The sequence below is a fragment of the Sapajus apella genome, unplaced genomic scaffold (assembly GCF_009761245.1).
Source record: "Sapajus apella isolate SASKATOON/1434 unplaced genomic scaffold, GSC_monkey_1.0 scaffold129, whole genome shotgun sequence".
NCBI lineage: Eukaryota > Metazoa > Chordata > Mammalia > Primates > Cebidae > Sapajus > Sapajus apella.
The window spans coordinates 559,212-569,155 of NW_022437069.1; the positions used below are offsets into that span (position 1 = coordinate 559,212).

General features: G+C 42.1%; 1 protein-coding gene across 4 annotated transcripts in view; it reads right to left on the reverse strand.

Annotated features, from left to right (window-relative positions):
• Nucleotides 1–13: 13 nt before the first annotated feature.
• The window catches only part of IQGAP1 (IQ motif containing GTPase activating protein 1), a 109,997-nt gene continuing 100,066 nt past the window's right edge, over nucleotides 14–9,944 (reverse strand). For 2 of the 4 annotated variants that reach the window (XM_032262443.1, XM_032262446.1), the window contains exons 24-30: nucleotides 8,393–8,548; nucleotides 7,980–8,143; nucleotides 7,326–7,550; nucleotides 2,978–3,118; nucleotides 2,797–2,881; nucleotides 1,489–1,721; nucleotides 15–891 (exon numbers count right to left, since the gene is read on the reverse strand). In XM_032262443.1, coding sequence (XP_032118334.1) covers nucleotides 741–891; nucleotides 1,489–1,721; nucleotides 2,797–2,881; nucleotides 2,978–3,118; nucleotides 7,326–7,550; nucleotides 7,980–8,143; nucleotides 8,393–8,548 — 1,155 coding nt within the window. In that variant the 3' untranslated portion in view covers nucleotides 15–740. Of the gene's footprint in view, nucleotides 892–1,488; nucleotides 1,722–2,329; nucleotides 2,378–2,796; nucleotides 2,882–2,977; nucleotides 3,119–7,325; nucleotides 7,551–7,979; nucleotides 8,144–8,392; nucleotides 8,549–9,944 lie in introns of those variants that run through there. The other 2 variants (XM_032262444.1, XM_032262447.1) reach the window with 2 other exon arrangements.

The window sequence follows — 9,944 nt, forward strand, 5'->3', positions numbered from 1 at the left end:
AAGAAACTCAGAATTCAATATCCAAAGTCATCAATGTACACTACTACCAGTTCAAATAACTCATATGCAGACTTTTACTTAGTGCTTCCAGTGTATGACACGATTTTAATTCAGAGGAAAGCATGCCAAATCAATGTTCAATTATTGTAGAGACACTCAACAAAGGCTTCAAGGTGTCGTTATCCCAGGTGATGCCCTCAGAAATGACAGTAACTCCGAAATTTCATTTATATTTTTTCATATGTCCTCATGCCTGTTCTACATGTCTATGTACCCAAAAGGGAAAAAATGAATTATTTGAAAAATCTGAAGAAACGGGGAGCTCCAGCTTCCAAGGGAAAAATCCACTCCAAGGCTACACAGAGAAAGAAGCTAGTATTCTACATCATGTTAGAAAAACAATGCAGAGGGCTGGGGTAAAAAGAAAAAAGAGTAAAAGCACTATTTTTTTTTTTGATCAAGGCACTAGATGAATTTAGTGGGATTCTGATTCACTAGGCCTGGGGTGGGGCCCAGAAAACTTCATTTTTAACGATCAGCCCATATGATTCTGATGCAGGTGGCCTGGGGAGACCTGTAGAAACTTAGCAGTAGATAGTGTTAAGACTAACAAGCAACAAAAGAGACAACAAGGTGATGTATTGTCAGCTAGATCACAGGAAGGTGAGACACCTGGCTACCAGAGGCGATAAGCAGCAGCCAAGGAAAATAATTAAGGACAGAGCAATGAAATTAAGTAATTAAAGAAAAATACTTACAGTGTGGGTGTTGATGATTTCACCAATGGAAATGTAGATGACTGGTTTGGTGAGAGTTACTAAATCAGAGTACTCATCCACATTAAATTTATCCTGAAGTTCTGGGACATCACAAGCAGTTTGGAAAAACCGTCTGAAATAAGCACCAGAGGTAGCCCCCCAAAAAATGACATGTGCATGAGAAGTTGGCAAGATAATGTTCCACAAACCTCTCACACAATGACTGCAAACAGAAGCCAGTCAAGACAGTTACTTCAAGAGAAACGGCTATGTCTGCTGTGCTCGACAACTGTGAGATATTGGCTCTAACAGCTTCTTTCTCCACCTAGTTTATAGTTTTACCCACAAGAACCACTGCAACTTGATTTAAAACAGTTCTCAGACACCATTAGGAGAGCCAGCTCTATCTCTAAGATGGTGCTTTGAGGCACTGAATTCAAAACTCGATGTTAATTTGCAAAAACTAAAAGCATTCTCCAATTCTTCTCTGATTATAAAGTAACATGTACTAAATACATAATCATTATTTTTATGTTAACTACTATCTATTTCACATGAAAATTCTCTTGAAAGTAAATGCATCACCTTCTGGAGTCCTGGACACATCAAACATGTATTCTACAATACAGTAGACCGGGGAAAGTGAAGGGTGGTTTTTAATCTTGTCTTTCCCCTCAATGATAAAAATACACCCACAGACTCTCTTAAGCACTTGTACCTTTCCCCTTACCTGAATTTCTGGTAGGACTGGGAAAGATATTCATTAATGATGCTTAAGTGAGCGTTATCTCCCAGAAACATCTTATTGGAAGCAGCATGCTGAAGCATTTTTGCAATGGAGCCCAGGTTTCGGCGTTGGTCTGTGGTAAGCTGGCCTCCCGCCGACAGGTCAATGATGTCAAAGGCATCAGGAGCAACAATGGCTGGATTCATGTATCGATAATAAAGCAAGTTACCAATAATCTGGAAGAGATGAAACAGAAAGATGGATATTAAAAGACATTCCACCAAGTAAGCCACAAAAGACTTTGCTAGCAAAGAAAACCAGAAAATGCAGTCCTATGACAAATACATAAATAAAAAATACATATACACATGCACGCATGCACATATACATACTCTCTCTCATGGCCTGGAATTAAAACAATGAAACATCCCTTTGTTCAATACAGAAAAACAATGAGAACAGAATGAAAACCACTGCCAGTAGTTAATGAAAGAGCGGATTCAGAAGGTAAAAATGGCACACTTAAAGTCTGTTATTAAGTATTTCAGGGCATCTTTTGTTCACGTGTCACAGTAGCAAATAAAGCCGCTGTCACCCACATGCACTTTATACTTTCATATAGATGGGCTTTATTATAGAAAGCTAACAAACATAGCTAAATTCTTTAACATGACCTAGTCAGCATAACCCCACTTCCCAACATCCTCATGCTTCAGACTTCAAAGGCCAAGTTCATGCCTCTGAAATTAAATTCACTTAACACACATTTCTTCCACAGAAGAATTCAGGAACAGTCACAGCATTTCCCCTAGAGTTTCATTCAGAAGAAATAAAATTAATTCACCTGAACAGAAAGTCTAGAATCGAGGCCTCACTGTAGGAAAGCACAGAACTAGGAGAGAGAAGAAAAAAGCATTCAGATTAAAAAAAAAAGAAAAGAGGAGAGCACAGCTGAGTAAGAAAGAGTTATCAGCAACAGCCTTAGCAGAAACAATGGTGCCCGCTGCTATTCACCAGGTCACCAGCAGAGGGAACAATACTACAGCGAAAAGATAGGACTCAAAGAGACTCATTTGAGTACAGGAAAAATCCATCTTTCTACTTGTTTGATGATTGTGCGCCAAACTATAGGAACTGTTTCATCCTAAGAAAGGTATCGTTTACCAATTGCAGTTGCTTTCAAAAGCTCATAATCAATGGCGAGCTACTGCCAGAGCCTACACTCAGGCTATTGGTAATAATCTATGGTCAGGCCTGGCTTTCTAGCTTCATCCTCAAAGGGCAGGAGTCAGCCAGCTCTGAGATTCTTACCTTCAACAGCTCATCCTCACCAGCATCAGGGAACTTCTCATGCAACGAGTCCTTCAGCACTTTGGCAATGAAGCGCATCCCGTAACTGTGAGACGGACAAAACTTAATGAGAAGGGCCAAGGAGCAGAAAGGTACTAGTGCTGGGCTCTTACTGGGGGTCATGACAACTGATGGCACTCACGGGATTTTGTCCACAGAGCTGACAATGGCTGAGAGAAACTTGTCTGTCACAGCCCGCATGTTCCTGATCGAGTTGTCTAGCCGGGTCTTCACTTCTTCATGAGCTAGTGCCTGCTCAGGGGTCACATCATAGGGCAGTTTGCTGGGAGGACAGAAATTACACACAACTATGTTAGACTAACAGCCAGGAATGGCCTGAAGCAAGTGTCTCATCTTTCATAAACTGAAAGACCCAGAAACATGCGGTAGCACACACTCATGCTTACAGGGCTGGTAAGTGATACGGCTAGAATCTGAACTCAAGTTTTCAACTGTGAATCAGGTGCCTGAATTTTGTGCCAGGCACAATAATAGGCACTTGGAGATAAAAGTTATGTAAGACATGGCCAGGCGCAGTGGCTCACACCTGTAAACCCAGCACTTTGGGAGGCCAAGGCGGGCAGATCACGAAGTCAGGAGTTCGAGACCATCTTGGCCAACATGGTGAAACCCCGTCTCTACTAAAAATACACACACAAAAATAGCTGGGTGTTGTGGTGTGCACCTGTAATCCCAGCTACTTGGGAGGCTGAGGTAGGAGAATTGCTTGAACACGGGAGGTGGAGTACAGTGAGCTGAGATTGTACCACTGCACTCCAGCCTGGGCGACAGAGCAAGACTCTGTCTCAAAAAAAAAAAGTTATATAAGACATAATATCTTCTCTTGAGTCTTTTACAGTCTGGTGGGAGTGACATACAAACATGATTATAAACCTATTGTGCTATAAATCAGTTCATCAAAATTGCTACAGGATCATAGGGAAAGGGCTTCAACTCAGAATGGAAAAAGCAAGGAAGGCTTCCAAAAGGAAGGGATGCTTGAACTCAAGAACACAGCAGAGAAAAAGTCTTCTAAGAAGGAAGGGGAGACAGAGGCAAACTGACAGTGGAAAAGTAGAAGGGAGCAGGCCATGGTGGACCCTGTATACAATACTAACAAATCTGGACCTTCCCAGACACCAGAAGAGGGTCTTCAAAGACAGGAGGGCTAAGCCAGGCACAGCACTGCACAGTAGCATTCCCAGCTACCAGGAAGACTGAGGTGGGAGGATTGCTTGATCAAGGCCTTATCTCAAAAAAAAAAAAAAAAAAAAGACACCCAGGAAGAAAGAATAGAGGTAGAGAGAGCTTTGGTATACACAGAAGGGCGGAGAAGGCAAAGTGACCACAGAGGCAGAGGCTGGAACCACATGGCCACAAGTTGAGGGACATCAACAGTCACCACAAACTGTAAGAGTCGAGAAACTGAGTTTCCATTAAAGCCTCTGCAGGGAGCATGGCTCTTCCAGCACCTCAACTTCACGATAATAGTTTCAGATTTCTGGCCTTCACAACTGTGAGACAATGAATTTTGGTTGTTTTAAGCCACCAAGTTTGAGGTGATTTGTTAAAGCAGCCTTAAAAAATATAAGTAGAGGCCAGGCACGGTGGCTCACGCCTATAATCCCAGCACTTTGGGAGGCCAAGACAGGCGGATTACCTGAGGTCAGGAGTTTAAGACCATCCTGGCCAACATGGAGAAACCCCGTTTCTACTAAAAATATAAAAATTAGCTGGGCATTGTGGCACATGCCTGTAATCCCAGCTACTTGGGAGGCTGAGGCAGGAGAATTACTTGAACCCGGGAGGTGGAGGTTGCAGTGAGCTGACATCACACCATTGCATTCCAGTCTGAGCAACAGAGCGAGACTCTGTCTCAGAAAAACAGAAAAGAGAAAAATACAAGTCGACAGGGATACCCCACTGTATATTTTATTTATGTGACTTTAAAAAGTAGTAACAAGCAAGAGAATCAACATGCTAAAAACAATGGTAATAGAACAAAACATTAGCTAAGATTTTAGGAAAGAACATTTCCAAGAGGTGACAAATTCCAGTTTGCTATGTGTACAGTGGCTGAAGTAAAAGAGGAAAGCTGAGGGACCCCTGACGCTTACCTGCAGGACAGACCCCCACCACACCACCGCACCTCACAGTCACTGGTATCTTAAAAAGAGTTCAAATCAATTGCCTTTTCAAAAAAAAAAGATATGGGGTCTCACTAGTCTCCCAGGCTACGCTCAAACTCCTGGGCTCAAGCGATATTCCTGTCTTGGCCTCCTGAGCAACTGGGACTACTGGTACATGCCACCATGCCTGGCTCAATTTCCATTTTATGAAAGGCAAAATAAGACACAAGTTTCCTGTAGGTACCCACAGGAAAAACAATCCTGAACTGTCCAGTGGGATCTGGATCTAAAAATGACTGACTCATGGACCATCAGAGGAAATAATTGAGCAGCCCTGAACCAGGGTACATGCGGGCTATCAGCAAGGAATGCCCTGGGTTGCAGGCAAAACTTCCCACACAAGTATTGCACTTGGCTGACCACATTCCTGGATTTGGGTCTCAGGTATGCAGGCCAAAAAAATTAAAAAGACTTTTGCAATGATCTGAGTCCTGATAACAGACCCACATAGTACTGTGAACCAATCAGATGCCAAATGATTCCTCATAGGGATTCGCCCTTTCTTTTTTCTTTTTTGTAACCCAGGATGGAGTGCAGTGGTGGCATCATGGCACAGTGCAGCCTCGACCTCCCATGCTCAAGCAATCCCCCTGCCTCAGCCTCTGGAATAACTGAGACTACAGGTGTGGACAACCACACCTAGCTAATTTTTTTTTAAGTGGAGACAAGGTCTCCCTATGTTGCCCAGGCTGGTCTCAAAGGCCCAAAGGCTAAGATGAGCTCAAGCAATCCTCCCACCTCGGCCTCCCAAAGCGCTGGAATTACAGGCGTGAGCTACCATGCCTGGCGAGATAAGCCCTTTCAATGAGTCAGCAGAATTGCCTGGCATCCAGGAACATGGAAGAATTATGTAGAATAGTGTTATTCAAAGTGTGGACCAGTGCCAGTCTACAATCCAATCAAAGACAAAGAGAATGAGTCGGAATGTGAATTAATACACTGCTTCTTTCATTGAGAAAATCTTGCTATTAAAAAAACCATCAGTTAAACTAAACAGTGTGCACAGATGATTTTCCATTACTGGTCTGCAAACTACACTTTGAATAGCAACGGTGTGGAGAGCTGCTGCTCCACCTATGCCCAGAGAGCTTCATGCATGATCTAACCCTACTCTACAACAAGAAAAATCCACAACAGACCATGCTGCTCACATCTCCATTTCCCATCCCTCTAGGTCCTTGCCCAGGATGAATAAAACCAGAAATGTTCTGGCATTCGGAACTCCCTTTTCCCAGCATGACCCATATTTGATTGGCACACTTTTGCTTTCGATAAATTAATGTTGGTGGTTTACGCTACAGCCCTGACTCAGTTATCTCCTGTAATATGTTAACTTAGCCCAGCTCTCAGTATTTCAGGGCAGCTCACCCCACACCATTTTCTTGTTCCTTTAATAAAACACCGTGATCTCACCAAATCTGTATGAGCCTTCTCATTCAATTGCATCCCAGTTATGCCTTTTAGGTCCTAAACCTTCCACCTCAGAGTGTTCAGACATGAACACTCTGCACCTAGCTCTTAGTAAGGCTGGCTTCATCTTAGCCTTTAGGCCTCAGCTAAATGAAATTTTATCTTCTGGGATAGGCTTTCCTTAACCACCCTACCTATGTTAGCTCCCTCTTACAGTCTCCACTACAGAACCCTACATAAAACTTCATGAAACTTTCCTCAATGTTTAATGATACTTTTATTTTTATGTACCTGGTTGGTGTCTCTTCCGCCCAATGACCTAAGAAGAGAGGGCAGGGGGCATGTCTGTTTCACTCATTATTGCATTACTGTATACATCTCTAACACAATGCCTGGAACACAGTAAGTACTCAATAAACATTTGTTAAATAAGTGAATTTATTATGAGGTCAACAACTTATAGAGCACAGTTTTCTAAGGAAAAACTATTTGAGGCTGGGCATGGTGGCTCATGCCTGTAATCCCAGCACTTTGGGAGGCTGAGTCAGATGAATTGCTTGAGGTCAGGAGTTCGAGACCAGCCTGGTCAACATGGCAAAACCCTGTCTCTATTAAAAACAGAAAAATTAGACAGGTGTGGTCGCATGCCTGTAATCCCATCTACTTGGGAGGCTGAGGCATGAGAACTGCTTGAACCCAGGAGGTGGCGCTGCAGTGAGCCGAGGTCCTGCCACAGCATTTCAGCCCGAGCGATAAGAGTGAAACTCCATCTCAAAAGAAAATTTAAAAAAAGAAAAGCTATTTGAACTAGTATTAGTTTATAAATAAAGAGGGTGGAAAAAAGAGGGAAAGAAAGTAACAACATAAAGAAAAGTGTAATGGTTATTATACCTTGCCTCTCCTGTCTGAGACTCCATCTGATTAACCCAAGATTTGTAAATATCCACAGGGTCAGTTTTGATGTTGAGAGATTTGTCATCCATAATTTCCTTCACGACTGGGGCCAAGATCTGTCTCAGGGCATTCTGGCCACGGGCACCACGGTTGAAACTTACAACCATTTTAATAACTGTAGGATTTCCTGTCACAATCTCTTGAATCTGATCTACCTTTGACCTATAAAACATCAGATAAAAATTTAAACTTGTCACAGAATCCATCAATTAAAAGATCCTTCCTGCTTAAAGTTCCTATCTCATAGAAACAGAGTTTCTCTCGAATCATTCCCCAGCACTCACAGAACGTTTCTGTAGCTGTACACTGAATCATGGTCACGATTAGGTCCCCTACTAGAGAAAAATGCAAAATCTTTCTGTTGAGATCACTTTTTGAAATTATACCTTAATACAGAATGTTCCTAAAATTAATTGATCCTCTCCCTAGAAGCAGCAAGATTTTGCATTATTAAAAAATTAGATGCTTCTTTAGAGTAAGTATTTTTCATAAATTAATTGAGATCAAGAAAGGTCCAGAAGGCACGAATCTCAAGCTGGGGTCCCCTGTGATAGTGGGACGGGCCTGTGCCCTGAGGAAATCTGTTCATACTTGATTTCCTCCTGGAGCGCTGTCTTAAAGAGCCGCAGAAGCAGGTACTCCTCTCGCTGGTTGGATGCATAGTTGTAGAGTGTGAAGATCACAGAGTCCATGAACTTGGTGGACTTGTTCTGGGGCATCTGAAAAATTAGCTTGGCCAGATAGGTGGGATTGGTCTGAAATAAAACCGAGGGATAAGTCATTTATAGGTAATATAAAAGCTGGCAAGATATACTTAATTCTTTAAAATCGAAGAACTAGAAGATACGTGAGAAAAAAAATTAATAAATTAACATATTACAATGCCCATCATTTACTCCTCAGTGGAAGTCAAAAATATTTCCAGAGAGATCAATGGGTAAGGTTTTCTTGTGGAAACGTAAATTCGCTAAATTTTTATAACACTGATTCCAGGAGCCACTTACTTGCAGTAAATAAAACAGGTGCTGGTAAGCTTCCAACTTTTCTCTCTTCTCCTTGCTCAAAGCCTTGAGACCTCCCTTCTGTTTATTTACCATCATCATATCAGACAATTGTTCCTTATTTTTTTTGGTAAGTTTTTTACTGTGGGAAACCACATCCTACAAACAAAAACCAATACACACATGAGAAAGCTTTCAAAGATGAACCTCTGGGCATCGTGGAAAGGTCTTGTAGCATGTGCAAACTCCCATGACGGTCGACTGCACGGGCAGGTTCCCACTAAAGATTTTAAAACCACTACACTTTATCCTGTTGTCAGTACACCCATCAAATCCATTCCTATGTTCTGACAAAGAACCTGAGCCATAAGAATGTACACTGAATTGGGGAACCAACTTCTAGCCATCTATTATAAAAATAAGTCTTAAATACAATAAAAGCTACATATATATTGAAACATCAATTGCGATGTTATTTATAATAAACACTTGGTAAACAACCTAAATGTCAAATACCAGGGGGAAAAAGGGGGCAAATCATAGTATATCTTCTAACAATCTATTATGCTACTGTTAAAAATAATATTTACAGGCCGGGCGCGGTGGCTCAAGCCTGTAATCCCAGCACTTTGGGAGGCCGAGGCGGGTGAATCACGAGGTCAAGAGATCGAGACCATCCTGGTCAACATGGTGAAACCCTGTCTCTACTAAAAATACAAAAAAAAAAAAAAAAAAAAAATATTTACAGCCCGGTGCAGTGGCTCACACCTGTAATCCCAGCACTTTGGGAGGCTAAGACAGGAGGATCACTTGAGCCCAGGAGCTCAAGACCAGCCAGGACAACACAGAGAAATCCCGTCTCTTACAAAAATAAAATAAGTAGCCAGGTGCGGTGGCATGCACTGGTTGTCCTAGCTACCTGAGAGGCTGAAGTGGGACAATTACTGGAACCCAGAAGGCTGAGGTTGCAGTGAGCCATGATCATGCCACTGCACTCCAGCCTGGGGTACAGAAGGAGACTCTGTCTCAAAAAATTAAAAGATGTATGACTATTTATCAGAGGGAAAGAGTCTTATCCTCTGATATGAAGTAAGAATGTAAGATACAAAATGAGTGGGGTAGGTGAAATTAGGGGAAGACATTTAACTTCTTTTCTCTATCAAAATTCTGTCTCAAGTTATTTTATGTCTTGTCTAACTTTTTTTTGAGACAGAGTTTTGCTCTGTCACCCAGTCTGGAGTGCAGTGCTGCAATCTTGGCTCACTGTAACCTCTGCCTCCCAGGTTCAAGCAATTCTAACACCTCAGCCCCTGAGTAGCTGAGATTACAGGAATGTGCCACCATATCCAGCTACTTTTTTGTATTTTTTTTTTTAGATGGAGTCTCACACTGTTTTTTTTTTTAATTGCATTTTAGGTTTTGGGGTACATGTGAAGAACATGCAAGATTGTTGCATAGGTACAGACATGGCAGTGTGATTTGCTGCCTTCCTCCCCTTCACCTACATCTGGCATTTCTCCCCATGCTATCCCTCCCCAATTCCCTACCCCACGCT